Here is a 23,235-nt window from a genome sequence, read left to right on the forward strand (position 1 = left end):
CAAAGAACCCGATGTGTTGTTTTTATGTTAATTTTATTTCGATTTAATTAAAGCGTCTTCTTTATTAAATGTAAAATCCCTTTATGCCATATTTTATATGTATGAATGTATAAAGTGAAACTCTGTGAGTCAACGTCCTACTGTAAATTAAATGTACGCGCTTAAAGTGTGACTGTCACTTTAAATACATCCACGTGGCTTTTGGAGCCCGGATATCCGCCTCATAATGATTGCCAAATTTGCCACGTACATCGACATTACACATTTTACAGCACTCACAACGTCTTAAAAGTTTTTTAACCAGATAGACAGTACACGGCGTCTCCAAATTCCACATGAATCAAATAACTATAGGCTTAAGACTAAGATAAAGTATGCATTTTAATTGGAACATAATTTTCAAGAAAAGGGGGATCGACTCAACACTGGCAACACGAGCTGCCATGTTCCGGCGCGGGAAAATCGTAACAAACACGGAAGCGCTTTGCCTGCTAGCTCGATGACATCATTGTGCGCTACTACCACGCGTTTTCCCCTCATAAACTCTTATTAAACGCGTCTAATAAACAATGTTAACCTTCGCTGAACATCAACAAAGCTCAACAAAGCCCATCTTTTAGTTCAGACTTTGTGGTTATATTATGGATCGCTACAACGAGGTGAAACTGTTGCTGAAAAGGTGGGAGCAGGGCTTTGTCAAGGAACACAAGAGGAAACCCGTCAAGGTACACACATATTTTAGTGCATTCACCTTTTTTTTTAATGTGTGTTTATCTGCATTACTGTTTTATTAGTACAGTTAAATAAATGCTAACCATATTTACCCAAAATGTTCAGGAGGACATTGATGAAGCTTCACAGGAGACCAGAAGTAAGTGCACACGTAACATTTGACATTTAGTTTAGTTGTAAAAATAATTCAATTAAATATGTTGCCGTTTTTCAGATTTATACAAAGAGTACCATAGTTTGAAACTGGCCAAAGAGAAAAGCAGCAGCGGTAGTAACGATGCAACCAGAAATAACACTGAACTTTCTGGAACTGCACCTCAGAAGGTAATACCGTGATAATCCTAATTTATAAACAGCCCCAATGTATGTTAGGAAGTGATTTGGTGACAAAAGATGCGTGTAAAACTGATTAAAGAGAAGTAGATTTGCAGGTTCTGTATATATTTTCTGCTGCAATGCAAAAAGAAAAAACAAATCCATCCAGAAAGAAATGTAAAGTATTATGTATTATAATCAAACTAAATGTGTGACAGAACCTTATTATGTTGTTCAGGACTGCTGGGGTTCCCATCTGAATCGCAGCGCATTACCAGCGTCTTCAACCAGGCCCCTTAGCACCCTGGATAGAGACTCGCTGAAGGCCTCGGCACAATATTACGGCTTCAAGCTCAAGAACAACCTGGCGACACTGACTCACAAGGTAGCTCGAGTACGAAGCTCAGATTGTGTGGTTGATTGCGTTGTTGATATGCGCTTGTTGTCGTTACAGGAGAAACCTGTCTCGTTGAAAAAAGCTAGACGTGTGCCTGTGAACTCCTTAAAAAAGGATGCTCTAAGTGAACAGAAGAGTAACACTGTCACCACATCCACTGATGCAGAATCTGCCCACTTTTCACCAACGTAAAGGACTTTTGTTTTTTGCACTGTCTTTATTTTTCACTTGTTCTCAATTTTAACAACTATTTTGCAGACAGGTGAAGCCGAGCCTGGGAGCCGTGGTCTCCGATAAACTCCCCCCAGTGGACCCTGAAGAACCTCTTGAGCCGTTTACGCCCATTCCAGAACCGTCCAAAGATTCTGTTAGTCCCGGTAGGACTCAGGTGTCTCCTATCTCCAGTCGAGATGTAGAAAATGACTTGGCGACTTCACATGGAGGTATTGGAACCACGGGTCTAGGAGGGCTTCGAATAACGACCACCGCGGGAAGGCCTTCTCCCGCCAACCGGCTGAGCTTCGTGGACAGAAAGTGGCTGGAGAGATGTCAGGTTTTTGGTGAGCTGGTAGCCGAAGAGAAGCCTGGGGCAGGAAATCAGGAGGGATGTCAGCCAAATGGGAAAGACGAGGAGAAACGAGCGGAAGAGAAAGACGCCGTGACCAACATTCCAGTAAATCCCACTTCGCAAAAGAAGACAAATACTGAAGACCTGGCGCCACCGAAAGAGGCCGGTGAGAGCCCTCCAAACATGAGTGGGAAGAAAAGACGGCGAGGAGAGGAGATAGAGGAAGGAGGAGCCCAGAAAAGGAGGAAGAGGAAGAAGAACGAGGAAAAAGATGATGGGGACGGAAAGAAGAAAAGACGAAGGAAGAAGGAAAAAGAGGATGCTGAGGTGGAGGAAGACAATGCGACCAAGTCGCCAAAGAAGGTAGTAACATAAAAACTGTTAATTTCCAAACTTTTCCCACAGTCCTAATAGCTATTATAAATACTGTCAAGGTTCCTCATGAGAACCTGCTTGGAGAAATCGAGGAAGACTTTGGCACCAGGAGATCATATCATGTGCAGCCAACCCGAGCCAGGTAAGACTTTAATCACGTCCTCCAAATTCAAAGGCCAAATTATTTTGTTTTGTCCTTTTTTCAGAGGCTCCAAAGTGACAGAGGGCAACTTTGTGAAGATCAACCTGAAGAAGAAATCTCACGTCAAAGGATATGCGCTGCGAGGAATGGCTTTGCGTAAACAAGTATGTATGTTATATTAAAAAAAAAAAAGTCAAGAAAAAAAATCCCGAAACACTCACATACAAATCCAAATAACAAAACAAAGAAATTGTGTAATTGTACTCCTTTTTTTTTTTTTTGGAGAGCTCAGTATTGTTCATTCGGTAATTTTACCAATTTGACATGTCATCATCATTGCGCTCTCCTTTTTTATTTTTTTTATTATTATTATTTTTTTATTTTATTTTGTGCGTGCGTGCGTGTGAGTATTCATTAGTTCACCTAAAACCTATTAAAAGATCCCATACCGTTCACCTAAACCGAACACTTCCAGCCAGAGTCGTGAGGCCGTCAGGAGACCCGAGGAAGGACCAAAGAAAAGAAAGTGTAATTCTACTCTTAACAGCTGAGTCATGCCTATTTCTGTCAAATACATTGGTTTAGATGTACATGCAGAAGTTCCAGCTGAAAGGCGAACGTTTCGGTGGCGCTGGTGGCTTTTTCGGTAGAGGCCGGCGAGGTGGCTTCCGTGGCGGCCATAGCCGCCAGGGCGACACCTGCTTCAAATGCGGCGGCACTGGACACTGGGCCGTCCACTGCAAGGGACCAGGTAGTAAAGCGTAAAACGTACGCTTTTGTTTTTGTTGATACCAAGCTCCTGTTTTTGTTTTGCAGCGCCACCGCCGTCTGTTCGTGAGGAGCAGCCCGCTGAGGAAGAGGAGCCCTTCGAGCTGCCCACCCTGGAGGAGGTTGCCAGGGCGACGGGTACACTGCAGCCACAGCCGCAAGTTCCTGGTTTCAAAGAAGAACAAGAACCAGAGAACACCGGCACGGACGAAGCTCTGCTCAACGTCATCCGTCCCGACTATGAGCGTCCGGCGCCTCCGCCGCCCGTCGAGCCGCTTTACAGCCTCACCGATGATGGCAAAGTTCAGGGTAATGAAATTGACTTTGACTGTATTGATTATTGTAAAACGATAACGTAAGTTTTGGTGTGTTCAGGGACGCCCGATGACGTCTTCACCGCTCTCCGAGAACTCGGCTACAGCTCGTTCAGGGCAGGACAGGAGGAAGCCATCATGAGGATCTTGTCAGGTACATAAAGGCAAACACAGCACAGGTCCTGCAAGATACATACATCAGAAATGTATTTTTATAACGGATAGGTTTTATTATTTAAAATAAAGCATTTTGACCAAATGATTCCCGAGCACGGCTCCTGCTGCTGCTCACCGCTCCCTCAGGAGATGGGTCAAATGCGGAGAACGAATTTCGCCCCACTTCGTTGGGTGTGACAATCAGCGGCACTTTAACTTAATAACCATTTTACAGCTACGTTTTAACATTGTATCAATTAAGTTATTAGTCAATTCATTTGAAATAAAATAGTAGTAAAATGATTTTACATAAATGTTTAACATTTTTAAAATATTTTTTATTTCAATTATTGGTTATTTATAATTGTAAATAATACAATACAAGTGAAAAAAAAAAGAATAAATAAATGTAGATACATTTGGCATTTTTAAGACTAAATACCAGTAACTGGATATTAGTTTTTTATAAATGACACAAGAAAACATAATTATAAAATTAAAAAAAAATACATGTAAATGCAATTAATATTATTAAATAAAATAACATTACATGCATTTTTATTACAGGGCACATTTAACATTGCATTTATTAAATCGGTTAATTAATTATATTATAAAAATACAATTTAAAGAACAAGAATTAATTTTATTGTATTTATATATTTGTTTTGCCTCTTCTGTCTATTTTAAAAGTCAAAATATGGCCACGGTTTGCCCACGACGGTATACTTAATTTTACTTCCGTGTGTCCAGGTCTCTCCACTCTGGTGGTGTTGTCAACGGGGATGGGGAAGTCGCTTTGCTATCAGCTGCCGGCTTACTTGTACGCCAAGCGGTCCAATTGCATCACTTTGGTCATCTCCCCTCTCGTCTCGCTCATGGATGACCAGGTGCGGCCCTGTTAAATGACTACACAACATAGCCCTTTTTTTTTTTATTATCCATGTCTCTGAAACCTATCGAAGCCTTTTCAGATGGCAAACTAAAAACCTGTCGTGAACGTGTGTTTGTGTAGCTGTCTGGGATTCCATCCAACCTGAAAGCAGCCTGCATCCACTCCAACATGACGATGAAACAGCGAGAAACCGCCATACAAAAGGTAACAAACAGCAATTTTTGCCACCGTGATGTATTTTGGATGACTGCGAATTTCTACTCAGGTGAAGGCGGGTCTGGTGTGCGTGCTGCTGCTCTCGCCCGAAGCGTTGGTTGGCGGAGGCGGCGCCAGTTCGGGATGCCTGCCCTCAGCGCAGGAGCTCCCCCCTGTGGCCTTCGCGTGTATCGACGAAGCCCACTGCGTGTCGGAATGGTCGCACAACTTCCGGCCGTGCTACCTCAGGCTTTGCAAAGTGAAGGACATTTTTGATATTTCGCTTGAGCGTCACGTGACAATTCGTCTGTAATGTTTTTCTTTTTGTAGGTGTTGAGGGAACGCTTGGGCGTGCGATGCTTGCTTGGGCTCACAGCCACGGCCACATTGTCGACAGCTTTGGACATCGCCCAACACTTGGACATCCACGACCAGGATGGCATCGGGGTCCGATCTGCCGCCGTGCCCACCAACCTGCACCTTTCCGTGTCCACGGACCGAGAGAAAGATCAGGTACGACCGATTGGGTTTTTACCTTCGAGAGTTTCTGCTGATTAATAGCCCTTATTTTTATTTTTATTTATTTTTTAATTATTATTATTATTTAATTTTTTTAGGCCCTGGTGTCCTTATTGAAAGGCGATCGTTTCGGCTGCCTGGACTCGGTCATCGTTTACTGCACCAGGAGGGAGGAGACGGCCCGTGTGGCTGCACTGCTCAGGACCTGCCTGCAGGGGGTGCTATTGAAAGAAAATAAGCATACCAGCAATAACCAAGTCAACCCAGTGGGGCAAAAGAAGAAAGAACTTGGTGAGGTTGAGTTGGAAATGGGTAACGTGAGGTGGCGGTTGATTTGAAGCTGTACTTTTTACTATTTGTCTTCCACTAGCTCGTTTAGGCAGTGAACTATTTGGGGCTGAATTACCTGAAGTACCCTCTGTTGTTTACTCCCAAGTACTCGCAATATTTTTACCTCATTGCTGATTTAGTGCCTAGTTCCTCACTCACTAATCTGGCAGCCATTTTGTGCAGCAAACTGAATGGGGACAAGGCAGTTTAGTTTCAACCACCGGTCTGCCTTGTTTCTATTTTTCCAGCAAGGAAGAAGATTCGTAAACCTTTGAAGTGGCAGGCCGAGTCTTACCATGCCGGCCTCTCGGGGTCGGAACGCCGTCGGGTTCAGAACAACTTCATGTGCGGCGAGCTGCGGATCGTGGTAGCCACCGTGGCGTTTGGAATGGGCCTGGACAAATCTGACGTGCGCGGCATCATTCACTACAACATGCCGAAGGTCCGCAGAAGATTTCCCACACAGTAGTATGACAAAGTACTGAGCGTGTAAAGTGTACCTGAGCGTGGCGTTATTCCCTCAGAGCTTCGAGAGTTACGTCCAAGAAATCGGGAGAGCGGGACGAGACGGAGAACCGGCCCACTGTCACCTCTTCCTTGATCCTGAAGTAAGGCTGCAATTGTAATTTAAAATTACAGACCACATGATTAGGTACACGCACACTCAACTAATAAATCAGCTTTTAGGTCATACTGTTTGAAAGATTGCGTTTACCAAATGTGTTTATTGATGTGGTTAATATTACGATTGGTTATTGTATTTAATACCAACATGAGATTCTTAGTATAGCAACAATAATTAAAATGTATATTATCCATTCATCCATTTTCCGAACCGCTTATTCCTTACAAGGGTCACTTGTAATAATTTTTTATTTCATTTTATTAATTCAATTACAATTTTTTTATATAATTGTATTGCCTTCTTTTATTTTGTAATATTTATATAATGATTTTATTTGTTTGATCTATTTTTAATTTCTTTTATCATTACTAATTTTCTAATTAGTTTGTATTTTATAAATTTAACCAGTTTGCATTTAGTACCGGTAATTTTGCTATTATTTTAAATATTAATTAAAAATTTTTATTTTATTTTATAGTTTTCCAATGTTTTTTTTACTTTAACTTTCTGTCTTTTTTGACTGATTTCTTCCGTCATATTAGTTGTTCAATTACTTTTTTTCTCCAACTTTTACTTTGTCATATATTCATTAATATAAAAAAAAGAAGAAGAGATTGTATGTAAAAATGTAAAAAAAAATATTGCTAATGTTAGGGCAAATAATTATTTAAAAAAATAACTATTAATATAATAGATAATGTACAAAACTAAAGTAAAATATATTTAAATTCTGTACTACAATATTTTTAATGTATTTAATGTTTGGATTTTATTATATTTAATGTTGTTTTTCATTTGATAATTACTGCATCATTATTTATTCATCATATATAACGGATGGATGTGTAATCAATCTTTATGTGTAGGGTATGGACCTCCACGAGCTACGGCGTCACATCTATTCCGACACAGTCGACTACTACACGGTGAAGCGGCTGGTCCAGAAAGTCTTCCCGCCGTGCAAATGTAAACAAATCCACCAGAAACAACAGCAGCTGATCCAGGTAAATGCCTGCTTTCCGCGCGGATTGCCACACGCACGACACACGCATCATACCCGACGCTTCTTGTCTCCAGGAGGATGTCGGTGATGCTGAGCTTTTGGAGATGATGGAGATGTGCGATCAGGAAAGCGCTGGCGACGCACCTCCGCAGCATTCCACAGATCATAAAAAAGACGATTCCGACACCTCAAAAGAACTCAACATGGAGGTTGTGGCTGACCAGGAAATAGGAACCTCCTTTGAGTGGCCCGTGGAACGAGTTTGTCATACTCACGAGAGAGCCGTCCCCATCCAGGAAACGGTTGAGGGTCTGGACATCACAGAAGAAGGTAACTGCACACTGATGTCCATTTTTACTGCCCGTTTAGGCAACGAACTAGGCCGGAATTACTTGCGCCTTCTGCAAGTTATTGCCAAATGAGGAGATCCATTTTACTTCTCTTGCTTTAAGATTTGGTGACGACACAGAATGCACTTTTTATTCCCGTCCTGATTCCTTTGGCATCCTCTTTAGTCAGCAAACGCATCTGAATTACTTGGACCTCCAATTGATTTCTGGCAAGTATTGAAATTAAAAAAAAAAAATGTTTTTCAAAATGTAGCGACTATGCAAAATAACATACTTTTATTAACTGTCCTTATTCCAATGGCAGCCTGTTTTTGCAGCAAACTAGTTAGGTCTAAATTACTTAAGTTGTCTGATGGTTGCAAAATCTATTTTGCCTCTATTGCTTCAATATGTAGGGACTACACAATATAATATACTTTTTGATAATTGTCTTGATTGCTTCTGCAGCCCGTTTAGGCAGGAAATGAGTTAGGCCTGAAATATACGTAAATAACTTTTGCAGGTTGCTGCCAGATACAAAACTCCATTTTGACCTCTATTGCTTCAATATGTAGGGACTACACAACATAATGTACTTTTTGATAATTGTCTTGATTGCTTCTGCAGCCCGTCAAGGCAGGAAATGAGTTAGGCCTGAAATATACGTAAATAACTTTTGCAGGTTGCTGCCAGATACAAAGCTCCATTTTGGCCTCTATTGCTTCAATATGTATTGACTACACAACATAATGTACTTTTTGATAATTGTCTTGATTTCTTCTGCAGCCCGTTTAGGCAGGAAATGAGTTAGGCCTGAAATATACGTAAATAACTTTTGCAGGTTGCTGCCAGATACAAATCTCCATTTTGGCCTCTATTGCTTCAATATGTAGGGACTACACAACATAATGTACTTTTTGTTAATTGTCTTGATTGCTTCTGCAGCCCGTTTAGGCAGGAAATGAGTTAGGCCTGAAATATACGTAAATATCTTTTGCAGGTTGCTGCCAGATACAAAACTCCATTTTGGCCTCTATTGCTTCAATATGTATTGACTACACAACATAATGTACTTTTTGATAATTGTCTTGATTGCTTCTGCAGCCCGTTTAGGCAGGAAATGAGTTAGGCCTGAAATATACGTAAATAACTTTTGCAGGTTGCTGCCAGATACAAAGCTCCATTTTGGCCTCTATTGCCTCAAGAGGTAGTAACTACACAACAACATAATTTTACTGTAGTCGCAATTCTTTCTGCAACCCATTTAGGCAGCAAACTCGTTGAGTCTAAATTATTTGCATCTCCTGCTGGTTTTTGCCAGATAGTGAGGGTGATTTTTGCAGTTATTTCTTCAAGATGTACAGTGGTGAATATGCAACAGAACATCCGCCGTCACTACCTATCACGACTTCTTCGACATCCCGTTTAGCCGGTACTTGACGTGCATATGTTTTGTTTGTTTTTTTCAGGTGTGGAGACACTGCTCTGCTATCTGGAGCTACATCCTCAGCGTTTTGTGGAGCTTCTCCACCCGACGCTGTCTGTGTGCAAAGTCAGCTTTTACGAAGGACCCAGACAGCTCAGAAAAATCACTAAAATGTAACCCCGCCCCCCCCTCCAAGTGACTCAACTTTCCACGTATTCATTACCCCATGTTGGTCAAAACTGAAAAAAAATTGTCGGTTTGCAGCTGCCCGCCCGTTGCCGTGGTGCTGGCCCGGAGGCGCATGGCCGGCGAGCGAGTGGAGTCGTGCGACCAGCTGGAGTTTGACGTGGTGGAGGTGGCCGACACGATGGGATGGCAGCTCCCATTGGTCAAGAGGGGACTCAGGCAGCTGCAGTGGAGCACCGGTAATGTTGTGTGGATGTGAATTTGTGTAATACGAGCGACTATGAATGAACATCGCTTCTAACTGTACTCGCTCTTTGTGTGTAGCTGGTGGGCGGAGTGGCGTCCTCGTGGAATTCGCTTCCCTGTCCTTCTACTTTCGCTCTTACGGCGACCTGAGCGACGAGGAACTGGACAAGGTGTGCCGCTTCCTGCACAAGCGCGTGCAGGATCGAGAGAGGTCGCAGCTCTACCAGCTGAGCGCCTGCTTCAAGGCCTTCAAAAGGTACACGTCTGCGTACGTTTGGCAAAAAAAGCTAGTCGGGCCTGGATTACGCGCACCCTCTGTTGGTCCCGTGTCAAGTTCCGAAATCCATTTTTGACACTGATTGCTTCAAGTTGCTGCAAGTACACAACATAAAATACTTTTGCTGCCTGTCTCGATGACTTTAAAAGCGTGGCCTTCAAAAGCGTGCTGTCCTGCGTGGACGACTTGGACGCGGGGCGCAGTCTCCGGCTCAAGGACCTTCTGTCCGACTACTTTGATAAGCGGCGGGAAAGAGACTTCGCCCTGGAACCGCTGGAACCGGAAGACAGCCTGGACCAGTACAAGGTGGCAAAAAAACACTATACTGGTGTTTAATGTTCTGTGTTTTGATTCGGGGTGTCAGGCGGTTCAAATTTTTAATCGCATGACTTCAATAGTTAACTCACGATTTAATCGCAAATTTTTTATCTGTTCTAAATGTACAATAAAATGTTTGTTTCTAGGTTTTCATACTCTTGTTAGCATAAAAGTGGGGAAAAAATGTGAAACTAATAGAAATATGGTTGCATCTTTTAGTCATTGATACAGTCATTTAATAATTATTCATAAAATTGAGTAAAAATTATTATATATATATTAATTTGCGTTGAGGTCATTTTTCTGCCACTAGATGGCATAATTGCATTTGTAAGACGTTGGTGACAGCTCAGTGCATTTTTCTTTTTATATTAGAGCAGTCCAATCTTTAACGTGAAGTAACTTGTGAAATTCTGCACATTTTTAAAATAACCTCAGTCTCCACAAATATATATGCATTATTATTACATTTATTACTACTAAACGTTGACGTGTCTGCTGCGTCGTGGCTGGAATTTCCCCAGTGCAGGCTTTCCAAGTCATTAATTGCGTGTTGAAAAACATTTTGACACCCCTAATTTTTACTATTATTTTTTTTCCCCGTGTAGCTCTTGGACTGGGAGAATCAGATCCGAGCGGACATAAGGAGCTTCCTATCCAACAGAAGTGATGAGAAGTTCTCGGGAAGAGCCGTTGCCCGAATCCTTCATGGCATCGGTGAGACATTACCATATATATATAATATGATGTACTCCCCCCCCCCCCCCCCCCCTATTTAAAGAAAATGTATTTTTTTAAATCGGGATAATTCAACCAGTAACAACCACTAGATGGTGTCATAGAGTAAGTTAAAAGTACAAAAAGTAACTCAGTGTTGTTTTGTTGCCAGGATAGACGAGGAAGTCAATAAATGTAAATTTCGTCCCATTTAAATGGTTGAATTTCTATTTGATAGGAAGTCCTTGCTACCCCGCCCAAATGTACGGCAGAGACCGACGCTACTGGCGGAAGTACATCCAGTTTGACTTCAACCAGCTCATCAAGTTGGCCACTCAGGAGATCATTCAATTGAAGTAAAACACACTCTGTGTTTTTATTGAAATTCTACATGTGTCAATGTGTTTCTTTCTATACGAATAAATTATATATATATTTTTAAGGCTGCTGACGAACGCCGCTGAATTTATTGACAAAATGTCTGAATGAGAGGAAAACTGATCCTGAGCAGGGCTCAGTTGCAGTGTTTTCCTTTAGTATGCATTTATTTTATGAACTAAAAAGTTATGCAGCTAACCTTTGGTTACAATATCTAAATCAAAGGCTTTATTTACCCCAACACTTGAAACAAGGAAAGAACAATGCTGTCTTTCCCAGAAATGTACCAACAAGAGCAACCTTACCAAACCCACCATCATTAACTCAGAAGGCAAATATTGACCTGTATTATAAAGCTGAGGAATGTCTTCTATTTCATCATCGTTAATGTTTATTTAATCTATTTTCTTCCACAGTGAGGTTAAGGTTGACCTTTTTACATGCTTAAACAAATATTCCACAGTTGTTTCCTGATCATGTAAAAAGAGTGAAATTCTGCACAGGACACCATTTGGATTTAAAGGTGCTTTAAAAAAAAAAAAAAACGCAGACACCAGCAATCCGTTCTCCTCAGTCAGCAGGTCTCGGTGCAATATTTGGGCTTACGGGCTCGGCGCACTAAAGCGTTCGTCGTCATTAAAGTGAGTGCAACTGGGACGCCGTGACCACCCGGATCGTGTAAAGGGTATACATTATGTGTGTGATGAGTTGTCACTGGACTCTGGCCCTAATGAAGAGGTTCACATAACCTCCGAGAGCAGATTAGATGAGGCTGATGATTAAAAAAAAAAAAAAAAAGTCTTTACCATCAGCCAGTTTATTTCTTTTATTTATTTATTTATTTAAAAAAACATGAAGTTGAATGAATTATTAAGTAAAGCAACTTAAAAAAAACTAGAATTAAATATATATAAATTATAATTAGGGATCAGCGAGTACTGATGCCAGTTATCTGTATCGGGGCAATTCCCAGCCTTATTTCAAGGTATCGGTACTCGCGATGGTGGCCGATCCTCTTATGGCTATATTGCAATCAGGAACTAGGAATTAATCATTAGTAAACCGGCAACTTAAAATTGCCATTAATTTCATGTAATTTTAAGTAAAAAGGCTGTATTGAGATAGATGGGTTTTTCTTAAAAAAAAAAATGGGAGGGGGCGGGGCTGAATTGTATGTATTAAAAGTACTATTTGGTACTGGTATCGGTGACAACTCAAGAGTTGAGTACTTGTACTGTTGTCGGTGTGAAAAAAGGGCTATCAGACATCTCTAATTGTAATAAAGATAATTGTCTCAAACAAATACAAATAAATGAATTCATTGGCAGGATTAAGTCGCAGTGGCTGTAAAAATTCTACACCGCATAGAATTCTCAAATGCCATGTTTTTGTCATAAGATGATAGAAAGAAAACAATTTCAAAACTTTTCCCACCATTGAGTAACTATAACCTGTTCAAAAAAATTTTTTTCTGATAGTTTCATTAAGAGAAACAAGTCAACTGAATTGATAAATTCATTGTTGACGTGTTCAATGCACACTAAATACAGCATGTTTGAATAATAAAAAAAATATTTTTTAAAAGCAGTGTTTTGCAGGAATATTTATTATTCAAACTGTTCAAATATACAAAATATATATCACACTTTATCATCCGGAAACATTTTGTGTTGAGTCACAGTAATAAACCTAAATACATTCTTTTAAAAAAAAAAAAAGTTGAAAGTTACATAACTCTGGTACGTCAAAAAGAGCCTCTCTGCATTTTACAAACAAAATGAAGATGACTTCAGCATGCTGTCATGTGACTGGAGTTAATTACAAGGTCAAGTCGAGAGAGTGTGCGAGTAGTTATATGTTCAGTCAAAGTCTCTTCTCAGCTACTTTATTTGTTCATGAAATCAGTAGATCGAACTTCTCATCTTCCACTTTAAAATATCACTTACTAAAATATTTTTCTAAATATGTTTATTTTACTCATATTTGTGTATCATATGTAAAACTATTTCAGTAGACCTTTGGACAGGGTGTGAGCATAAATTTCTTTCTTTAAAAAAAAAAAAACATCCTAGAAAACGATTCATCTTTCCCGTGCTAAGATCAAAACAGGGTTGAGGCCGCTAGAAACTGATGGTCTCCTCGTAGACGGACAGCAGCAGGAGGATGGCCCATCCCATCAGCAGGCCTACGTTCTGCAGGGCGAACATCAGCCACGGACTCTTGGACTTGATGTGGGTCATGGTGGGCAGCTGGAGTGGGAAACGAGACCAAAAAAAGGTGCCATTTTTAACTCATTCACTGCCATTGACAGCTATAGGCGTCAAAAATTAATTTGAACTATTTCTATTAGTTTAAATTTGTTTTCCATTTTTGTTAACAAGAGTATGAAAACCTAGAGATAATTTTTTTGTACATTTAGAACAGATTTAAAATTTGTGATTAATCGTGAGTTAACTAGTGAAGTCATGCGATTAATTACGATTACAAATTTTAATCGCCTGATGCCCTTAATTTTTAATAATCTTTTTTTTTTAAAGAAAATATTATTGTTATATTATTGTTAGATTATTATTATTAATTTATTTTAATGTTTACTTTAATTTGTATTTCGTAAAAAAAATGTAAAGGTACCATTTTTACCTCATTAACTGCCATTGGCGGCTATAGACGTCAAAAATTCATTTGAACTATTGCTATTAGTTTCACATTTTTTGCCCACTTTTGTTAACAGGAGTATGAAAACCTAGAGAAAAATTGTACATTTAGAACAGATTTAAAATTTGTGATTAATCGTGAGTTAACTAGTGAAGTCATGCGATTAATTACGATTACAAATTTTAATCGCCTGATGCCCTTAATTTTTAATAATCTTTTTTTTTTAAAGAAAATATTATTAAGATTATTGTTAGATTATTATTATTAATTTGTTTCATTTTAATGTTTACTTTAATTTGTATTTATTAAAAAAAATGTAAAGGTACCATTTTTACCTCATTAACTGCCATTGACGGCTATAGACGTTCATTCGAACTATTGCTATTAGTTTCACATTTTTTGCCCACTTTTGTTAACAGGAGTATGAAAACCTAGAGGAAAAAAATTGTACATTTAGAACAGATATAAAATTTTTGATTAATCGTGAGTTAACTATTGAAGTCATGCGATTAATTACAATTTAAAAAAAATAATCGTCTGACGCCCCTACTTTTTTAATATTGGTTTTCTTTTTAATTAGAGGCATCAGGCGATTAAAATTCTTAATTGTAATTAATCACATGACTTCACTACTTGACTCAAGAGTAATCACAAATTTTATATCTGTTCTAAATGTAGAATACATTTTTTCCAGGTTTTCATACTCTTAACAAAAAATGTGAAACTAATCGAAATAGTTCAAATGGATTTTTGACGTCAATAGCCATCAATGGCAGTGAACGAGTTAAAAATGAGGCGTCAGGCGATTACAATTTTTAATCGTAATTAATCGCATGACTTCACTAGTCAACTTACGATTAATCACAAATTTTATATCTGTTCTAAAACAATAAAACAATTCTAGTCTTTCATACTCTTGTTAACAAAATTGGGAAAAAATGTGAAACTAATAGAAATAGTTCAAATGAATTTTTGACGTCTATAGCCGTCAATGGCAGTGAATGAGTTAAAAACATTTAATCGCCTACTTTATCCACTTAAAAGGTTTCCACTGTACAGGAGTTTTGGCCGTGCCACTCACCATGTCAGCCAGGCCCACATAGAGAAAAAGGCCCGCAGTAATGGCGGCGATCCACTGAGTCGTGGCCAGGTCAGTCGCCACGCTCAACGCGATGTAGAGGCCAATGAACGACGTCATGGCGCTGCCGACGTTCAAAAGAAGCGCCCGGCTCACCGACATGCCGCAGTTGAGCAAGATGGCGAAGTCGCCTGAGTGCACAAAAAGTGTTCAAAATGAACATTTGGGTCGGGACTTGTTTCCGCGCCTCTGTAGGTGCTGCTGTTTTTCTTTGCAACAGAGCGCGCACGCGTCACCTAGCTCGTGCGGCAGCTCGTGGCAGAGGACTGCCAGCGTCGTGGCCAGTCCGGATTTCCATGAGAGCGTGAAGGCGGCGCCCATCGCCAGGCCGTCGGCGAAGTTGTGGATGCCGTCGCCGAAAGTGATCATGTAAGGCAGCAGCCGATGTTCTGCGCAAAGACAGCAAGTTAAAACATCATAAAGCACACATTTGGGAAAAGTGAGTTTGTGGGGGATTACTGTAAAATCGTACCTCGAGTTCTCTCTCTGGACAGATGAAAATTTCTTTCACACTCCTCTTCTTTCACCTTGGCACATGTCATGATAATCACTCTCACAGTAATATCAGTGTGCCTCAAATGTGTGACATTTCTTACCAGGTCTGCTTTGGAAATTGAGTGCAGTTTGTCTTTTTGTTTCCTGTCCTGTTGACACATCTCGAGGACTCGGCTGTGGTCGCAGTGGTGGACTTCGGATTCATCCTTGAAGGTTTGTCACAAATGATTATGAAATGTTTTTGGGGGCAAGAAATTCCTATTCGGTACGTCTGCACAATCTAATGACATCCGATGCAAGAGCTGTCAATTGTGGATGGTATTTGTAATTGGTTGGTAAGTTGAGTTAAAAAGACAGACTAGTCATGTGACTTGTCCCAGCCAATCAGTGAAAGGCAATGAAAATAATGGAGATGTTCGGATTCATGCAAAAATAATGCCATTAAATACTGAAAGAAAATTACATTTTACTTGTATTTCGTAATTTTCTAAGTTTTTTTTTTTTTTTTAATGTCTTGTAAAAAAAAAATATAATATTTTCTATTTTACTACCTTAGTATTAATTCTTATCAAGAATCGATTTAGTTTTTTTTTTTTGTATGACTTTTGAAAGGCCAAATTTGTGGACATATCTCTAATTATTTCAGTTGAATTGATTTAATTAAACTTATGCCTTTTATTTATTACTGAAGATTTTTTTTATATAATTATCACATGTAAAGGCAAATTATAATTAATAAAATTAATACTTTTATTTGAATTATTAAAACATAAAATAGATTTCATTTGTAAAGGCCTTTTTTTTCTTCATAAAACACTCATTTATTTTCATTTTAATTATTTCTAAATTGACACTTTCACAATGAATCCCTCATTTCATCACACATAAAAAATGCCTCGGCGGAATTTGCGATCCAGCTCTTGCATTGGTGTACCTAATGAAGTGTCCGGTTCCAATTTATTTTTGCTCACCGCGTGGTGGTGATGGCCACCATGTGTGATGATGTTGAAGACCGTTTCCATCAGGTAGAAGAAGTAGATGCCGCCCATCACCACCAGCATCTTGTACACGTAATCCGACAACTCCGGTTGGCCATGGTGGTGACCTCCGCCGGCTTCCGAGTGCACGTGCAGGCCCAGAAACTACACGCAGGTATTTATTTATATATTTTTATTATTATTATCATTATTGTGTTTTATACACAATGATGATAATAAATAACTTTTTGTGACATATTTTTTTTTAATTTTATTTTATTTTTTCTATCAAATGTGTTCTTTGGCTCAATAAAGATCAGGAAGCAAAGCAGAAAAAAATACAAAATAAAGAAAATAATAATTTGTATTTTTTTTAATTTAAAAAAAAAAAAAATTTAATTAAATAAATAAATAAAATAATAATAATAAAAAAAGAGAGAGAGCCATGATGATGACATGTCAAATTGGTAAAATTAATGAATGAACAATACTGAGCTCTCCCGAAAATAAATAAATAATAATAATAATTTTAAAAAATAAATAAAAAGGAAACAAAGCAGAAGACGGCTCACCATGGGCAGCAGATGCAGCAACGCGTCCCCCGTGAGTGAGCCCACGGCCAGGCTGATGCAGAACTGGATGCACAGCTGGAAGACGCTAGTGCACGACGTGCACAGCAGCAGCAAGATGCCCAACATGGACATCAGCGTGATGACCACGTTGGCCAGGGTTGCGTACAGATACCCTGAAGCGCACGCGCGAGAGCGTCAAAACCAAGTTGTTAATAGTTGACATATAATCGTCGACGTGCAGAAAGATGCCACGCCCTGGTTTTTATGTGTTTTGGTAGGTGCTGCTTTTTTGGTTAGCAACAGCGTTCAAACAGGCTTATGAACACTTACTCTCCGTTTTGGTGAGCTTGTCCGGTTTCGTCGGGTGCGAGCCGGCGCAGGACCCGCTCAAGATCTGCTGGATCAGCGCCGGGCTAAGCCGGGCCAGGCCAGAGCGGCCCAGGTTGGACGAGTTCACATCCAAGCCGTGGATCACTACCAGCTCGTGCGCAGAGAAGCAGTGCTAAGAGAATCAGAGCAATGGCTCATTTTTTAAACGCTGTCACATGATCTTCAGCGCGACGTCTTTACCTCTTCCCAGGTGCCGTTCGTTTCCGAATGTTGGCGTGGCATGTCGTGATCATGGTGCGAATGCTCGTTCTCTTCGGACTCGTGGCTTGACTCAAAGTTGGGTCCGATGCCAAGAGACATCATGGCAGCCTCAAGTTCTACAAGGTCCAGAAAATATATATATTTTTCTTTCTTTTGGATTCTTTTGACTTCTATTTTTTTTTTTTTTTTTTTTTTTACCTTCAATGGTGAAATTCTCAGAGCCCAGTCGGTGCATGATGTCATCTAGGAAGAAGCTCTCTCCAGGGAGCGACTGGAAGCATCGGCCTTGCAAGGCGTGATGCAAGACCCGGCCCAGAACTGCACCCGCCGCTTGGGTCTGCTCCGCTGACGAGGCGCCGACCTCTGACATGATGTCGCTTGTTGTGATGCAGTTCTGGTTAAAAGATGGCGGGTCCTGTAGTTACTTCATTTAACAACAAAAGAAACTCCCAAGCAGAGGCCGCTTCACCTCATCTTTGCAGGGTAAGTCTGATTCACTTATAATAAGGTCAAAAAGCAGCACATAGCCAACCTTAACTCATTCACTGCCATTGACGGTTATAGACGTCAAATATTCATTTGAACTATTTCTATTAGTTTAACTTTTTTTTCCATTTTTGTTAACAAGAGTATGAAAACCTAGAATTTTTTTATTGTACATTTAGAACAGATATAAAATTTGTGATTAATCGTGAGTTAACTCGTGAAGTCATGCAATTAACTCATTCATTGACATTGACGTCAAAAATTCATTAACTATTTCTATTAGTTTAACATTTTTCCATTTTTGTTAACAAGAGTATGAAAACCTAGAATTTTTTATTGTACATTTAGAACAAAATTTGTGATTAATCATGAGTTAACTAGTGAAGTCATGCGATTAATTAGGATTACAAATTCTAATCGCTGGACGCCCCTAATTTTTTAATAATCTTTTCTTTAAAAGAAAAATAAATAAAACAATTAATTCTTTTTAAAGATAAGATTATTAAAAATTAGGGGCATCAGGCAATTCAAATTTGTAATCCTAATTAATCGCATGACTTCACTAGTTAACTCACGATTAATCACAAATTTGATATCTGTTCTAAATGTATAAAAAAAATGTAGATTTTCATACTCTTGTTAAAATGTTAAAAAATGAAAAAAAAATTTAACTAATAAACTGTTCAAATGAAATTTTGACGTCTATAACTGTCAATGGCATTACATGAGTTAATTATGATTAAAAAATCTAATCGCCAGACGGTCCTAATTTTTTAATGATCTTTTCTTTTCTTTAATCACGTCAGGAGATTAAATTTTTTAATTGTAATTAATCGCATCACTTCAATAGTTAACCCATGATTAATCATAAATTTTATATCTGTTCTAAACGTTCAATAAAAAAATTCTAGGTTTTCATACTCTTGTTAACAAAAGTGGAAATGTTAAACTAATAGAAATAGTTTAAATAAATTTTTGCCGTCAATGGCAGTGAATGAGTTAAGCAAATATTTTTCCCACTGACCTCAAAATCTGACGACTCATAGTGCTTGAGAAGCTCTCTGAACACACTTTCTAATCCACCAAGGCCCACGTGCTGATGTTCGCGCCCATGGCACGACTCGCCCTCCACCTCCTCCCCCTCGTGGTGATGTTCATAGGAATTCCCGCTTGCGATTCCATGCAGGAAGTGTTCCACTTCTTCCCCCCACCTGCCCTGACCTGCCGCGGCGCACACCGTGTCAGGAGAGGTCAGGTACAGGACGCAACCGGCGGCCAGGGCGGTGAATCCCGCCGCGTCGATAGCGTGGTTTTTCACTGCTCCCGCCTGCCGATGATCGCTGTGATTGTGGAGCAGCTGGTGGACGGCGTTTGATAGCTTGCACTGGGGAAAAGTAAAAACACATTTTTAACCAATCATATCACATCTCATCGTAGTGGCCAAGTACACGTGGTGAAACATGCTAGGCAAAACCTGAAGAGTACTGGAAGACATGCAGCCCTATTAAGAGCAGAAGAGGCAAAGAAGGTCCCTAACTGAGCTTATTTTCACTGAGCAGAGAGAATACATGCCTGTGAGTGTTGTCATGTGCTCAGTTTGTATGTTTTGCTTTTCTTTGTGTGTTCTTTGAAAGTGTATCATTATTATATTTATGCTAATCCCAGTTAGCCTGTCTTATTAGGGGTGGGACTCTTTGAATGTCTCACGATTCGATTCCGATTTTTGGGTGTGCGATTTGATTCAGAATCGATTTTTGATTCGAAATTATTTGATTGACAATGATTTTTGCTTCAATTTATAGATGTTTAAGGAATCGTAATGATTCACTTCAGTCTGACTCGCTAATGCTAATTAGCGCGCTACTCGCGGCACTTTTATCACTCAAAAGAACATCTCCACGCTGCAAAAAAAACTTTTATTGTAATAACTTGATCGGGACTTTTTCCTTCTACTCTCTAATTTGGCTACAACTTAACAGCGTATCAAATCGCGTGGAACCACACTGCCCCTAAGAGGCCAAATCGGGTACAACATGAACAGCGCTCCCAATAAAGGCACACACAAACAAAGGCAAGACTTATTATATATATATATATATATGTATATAAAATTTAAATAAAATCGATTTTGGGACATTTAAAATCGATTCTGAATCATACTAAATGAGAATTCTTATAAGAATCGATTTTTTGGGCACACCCCTACTGTCTATAGGTTTTTGCATTGTTAGCATTGAGTTAGCTAGTACAGTATCTGTAGCGAGTAAAAGTACAAGTTGTCAGAAAAATACTGAAGTATAGTATCGATACGTGTATGTCGCTGTCAACAACTGCATTTTGGGAACCACGACAGCAGGTTGGACCAATATTCAAGCATAAGACATCAGTCACTGCAACTGTCAGTCATATCAGCTTCATCGCCTTTCATTAGCGGTGCTAGTTAATAGTAGCGTGACCCACATGGGAGAGTATTTACTATATGTTTCTGATAACGTTTTGCTTTTATACTCTACATATGAAAATATCTTTTTGTAATTAATTAATTAATCACCCCGTGCAAGGGGCGATTCTGGAGTCAGAGGTTCAGGGGTGATGACCTCCGGAGATACATTTTACTGTTAAATGAAGGAGTTTAAATCTCCATATACAAGTTAAAAAAAAAAAAAGTTTAACCTTTTGATACATGCACATAACAGGCTTTTTTTTCAAGGGCAGTGATTTGTCTGATAACTTCTTCTTCTTTTTTTTAGATCAATTAACAGTTATCGATTTATTGAACCTCTCAAGGGTTTGACACAGCAAGCAATCTTGCTCGTGAGTCATTTATCTCCCGCAGGGCAGGCAATGTTTCCTTTTATTTCTGTCAGTGGGCACAATCCGTCGCGCTTTCCTTTTACTGCGGTCACACTGACATGCGACAAGTTCAAGGACTTCTCACGCTGATAATGACACTTAAGCCTCACTGACCTCATGCTCACTAACGTTTAACTCCATAGAAATTGAGGTATTTTATTAAAGTGGGAAAGCTACAATTGGTGGACCACATACGACCCTGTGAGACTAGTCCTGCCCACCATGCAATTTAAAATAAATAAATAAATAAAATAACAAAGTAATGCAAACTTCAAAAATGTTGTAATGTATAAAAAAATGCACTTTTTTAAAATAAATTGCATATGTATTTTTGGATATATGTATGATGTATGTAGACATATTTGTGTGTGTGTGTGTGAGGTTGTAAAATATACGCTTATGCAGTATAACAACAAATAATTATCTTATTGTGTCACTACAATCATATACATTAAGATAAATGTTATTTTGTAACTTTAATAACGATACATAAAATGTTTTTTTATAAAATGATTATTTATAAAATAAAAGTTTATAAATAGGATGTTTTCCTCTTTTTTTAGTTTGATATTAATATAAATATTATTTTACTACTACTCTCTTTAATATTTTGTTGCTTTAATCATTGATACACTAATAAGTAAAGTAATATTTTTTTTAATGGTATTAACTATGTTGCTGTAATAATGAAGACATTAATACATACGATAATATAATTTTGATTATTATATTTGGTTACTTTAAGATAGTGAAACTAAAAACACCAAAAAATTAAAAAACAAAACAAAATATTTAAAGTATGATTAAAAGTTCTATACATTTTATTTTAAAATGTCCAATGAATGTCAAAGGTAAAAATGATGAATTTCAAATTAATTAAACAAAATGTTTTGTTAGCAATGACTTAAAATATATAATAAAATATAATGAAAATAAATACACACTTGCCTTCTAAGTTTAAAAAATGTATATATATATATATATATATATATATATCCCCACGAGCATTCTTAAGCTTGAACAAAAAAGAAAAAAATATCCTTAGTTTTTATCGCAATATCAGCACGTTAACAGCTTTTGGACCTCGATCCCTTAGCACCGCACCTGAGGCGCCTCACCCAAGCTCCGCGGACAGGTGGACTACCAAAAAAAAAAAAAAAAAAAACTACCTTTCCACACGGCACTTCTCCACACTGCACACGGTTCTCCAGCCTATTAAAGAGAGCGACCAACGACTCCTCGTCCAGAAGTGAGTGCTGCTGGCCGGGGTGCAGCAGGTTGACCACGGCTCCGTACGCCTCGTCCACGGCGGGACACGCTGATACCGAACCGAGCGCACACCAACTTGTCAGCGCCGAGAGAACGAGCAGCTTTTGGCGAAACGTAGTCATTTTAGCTTTTCTCGAGATTTAAAGCAACAACAAAAAAAACTTCAACAAGTGGCGTCTGGTGTGGTTCTGTTGGATTTCGAGACCAAATTTGAGCTGTAAAGACACTGCTGCCGTCTTTTATTCAGATTGAGGATCCACTGGATTGTGATTGGCTGACAGGTTCTGAGCGTCGTCCTGTCCATAAACGCTATATATAGACACACAAGACATACCCCAAACTGTTTCCATTATAAAAAAAAATTAAAAAAGACAGAAAAAAAATCACCCGAGAGAGAAACTAAAGGGTTGCTGGGATTTATACAAATACACAGCGTGTTCAGGTTTGTAATAAATAAATAAAATAGACCAATATAAATGATTTCAAAACTTTTTTCATCACTCGTGACCTATGACCTGCACAACTTAATTGGAAGAAAATAGAGGAGAAATAAAACTTGACGATGAAGACAAAATGTATGCTCTCTTCGCTTTAGATTTTTTTCCCCTTTGCTCTAGAAATGATTCATAAACGAGACGTAAACATGACGTCAGTTTGAACCACTCAGAGTATCACGACCACTAGATGGTGCTGTTACTCTACCTGGTGGCCATATACTGTACAGTACTGTATAAAAGTAAAAAAATAAATAGTCATGTACCAGTATGTTTAAAAACAATACATTTTCCTTAACCTTAACTTAAGGAGCTATTCATGGTTCCCTATTGTACTCATGAATTCACTTGATTGCATTATTTTCTGTGGAATCTGTCCCCAACTTGTACATAATAACATAATTCAAGGTTGTTGATCAAATGTGTCATTTCAGTGTGTATCAAACTGGAGGCCAAGTAAGGTTTGGTGGCACATGGGCTAGCCTTATTTAATT

General features: G+C 38.9%; 2 protein-coding genes and 1 long non-coding RNA gene across 3 annotated transcripts; 2 read left to right on the forward strand and 1 right to left on the reverse strand.

Moving 5' to 3' along the window:
* The first annotated feature begins 271 nt into the window (after window positions 1–271).
* recql4 (RecQ helicase-like 4) lies at window positions 272–11,275 on the forward strand. Its single transcript, XM_077548623.1, has 26 exons — window positions 272–725; window positions 838–871; window positions 947–1,056; window positions 1,286–1,432; window positions 1,502–1,632; window positions 1,703–2,375; window positions 2,447–2,529; window positions 2,594–2,693; window positions 3,115–3,280; window positions 3,346–3,606; window positions 3,673–3,765; window positions 4,521–4,657; window positions 4,783–4,866; window positions 4,928–5,116; window positions 5,188–5,370; window positions 5,475–5,667; window positions 5,955–6,148; window positions 6,231–6,314; window positions 7,198–7,335; window positions 7,409–7,664; window positions 9,133–9,262; window positions 9,354–9,514; window positions 9,600–9,777; window positions 9,948–10,104; window positions 10,725–10,833; window positions 11,072–11,275. The coding sequence occupies exons 1-26, from the start codon at window positions 642–644 to the stop codon at window positions 11,191–11,193; spliced, it is 4,197 nt and encodes a 1,398-aa protein (XP_077404749.1). The 5' UTR covers window positions 272–641; the 3' UTR covers window positions 11,194–11,275.
* A 1,524-nt stretch (window positions 11,276–12,799) lies between these two features.
* On the reverse strand, window positions 12,800–22,463 carry slc39a4 (solute carrier family 39 member 4). The gene is made up of 12 exons (XM_077549527.1): window positions 22,148–22,463; window positions 19,150–19,509; window positions 17,838–18,033; window positions 17,619–17,755; window positions 17,379–17,550; window positions 17,049–17,221; window positions 16,471–16,641; window positions 15,601–15,705; window positions 15,477–15,531; window positions 15,241–15,393; window positions 14,948–15,135; window positions 12,800–13,460 (listed from the first exon to the last, which is right to left on the reverse strand). The coding sequence occupies exons 1-12, from the start codon at window positions 22,367–22,369 to the stop codon at window positions 13,332–13,334; spliced, it is 2,061 nt and encodes a 686-aa protein (XP_077405653.1). The 5' UTR covers window positions 22,370–22,463; the 3' UTR covers window positions 12,800–13,331.
* LOC144037771 (uncharacterized) lies at window positions 15,753–19,341 on the forward strand. Its single transcript, XR_013289036.1, has 4 exons — window positions 15,753–16,651; window positions 17,327–17,762; window positions 17,859–18,122; window positions 19,213–19,341. It is a non-coding gene; the product is annotated as an uncharacterized LOC144037771 (long non-coding RNA).
* Window positions 22,464–23,235: the final 772 nt, after the last annotated feature.

The sequence above is a fragment of the Vanacampus margaritifer genome, chromosome 17 (genome assembly GCF_051991255.1).
Source record: "Vanacampus margaritifer isolate UIUO_Vmar chromosome 17, RoL_Vmar_1.0, whole genome shotgun sequence".
In the NCBI taxonomy this organism is placed as follows: Eukaryota; Metazoa; Chordata; class Actinopteri; order Syngnathiformes; family Syngnathidae; genus Vanacampus; species Vanacampus margaritifer.

Excerpts from the sequence above, each read along its gene's own strand:
- recql4 (XM_077548623.1), top strand. The coding sequence starts at position 642 with ATGGATCGCTACAACGAGGTGAAACTGTTGCTGAAAAGGTGGGAGCAG. Across the intron at positions 3,607-3,672 it reads CGATGATGGCAAAGTTCAGG|GGACGCCCGATGACGTCTTC; the intron begins GTAATGAAATTG and ends TGGTGTGTTCAG. Across the intron at positions 5,668-5,954 it reads GCAAAAGAAGAAAGAACTTG|CAAGGAAGAAGATTCGTAAA; the intron begins GTGAGGTTGAGT and ends CTATTTTTCCAG.
- slc39a4 (XM_077549527.1), bottom strand. The coding sequence starts at position 22,369 with ATGACTACGTTTCGCCAAAAGCTGCTCGTTCTCTCGGCGCTGACAAGT. Across the intron at positions 15,394-15,476 it reads GTCCAGAGAGAGAACTCGAG|AACATCGGCTGCTGCCTTAC; the intron begins GTACGATTTTAC and ends GTCTTTGCGCAG. Across the intron at positions 15,136-15,240 it reads CGAGCTGCCGCACGAGCTAG|GCGACTTCGCCATCTTGCTC; the intron begins GTGACGCGTGCG and ends TTGTGCACTCAG.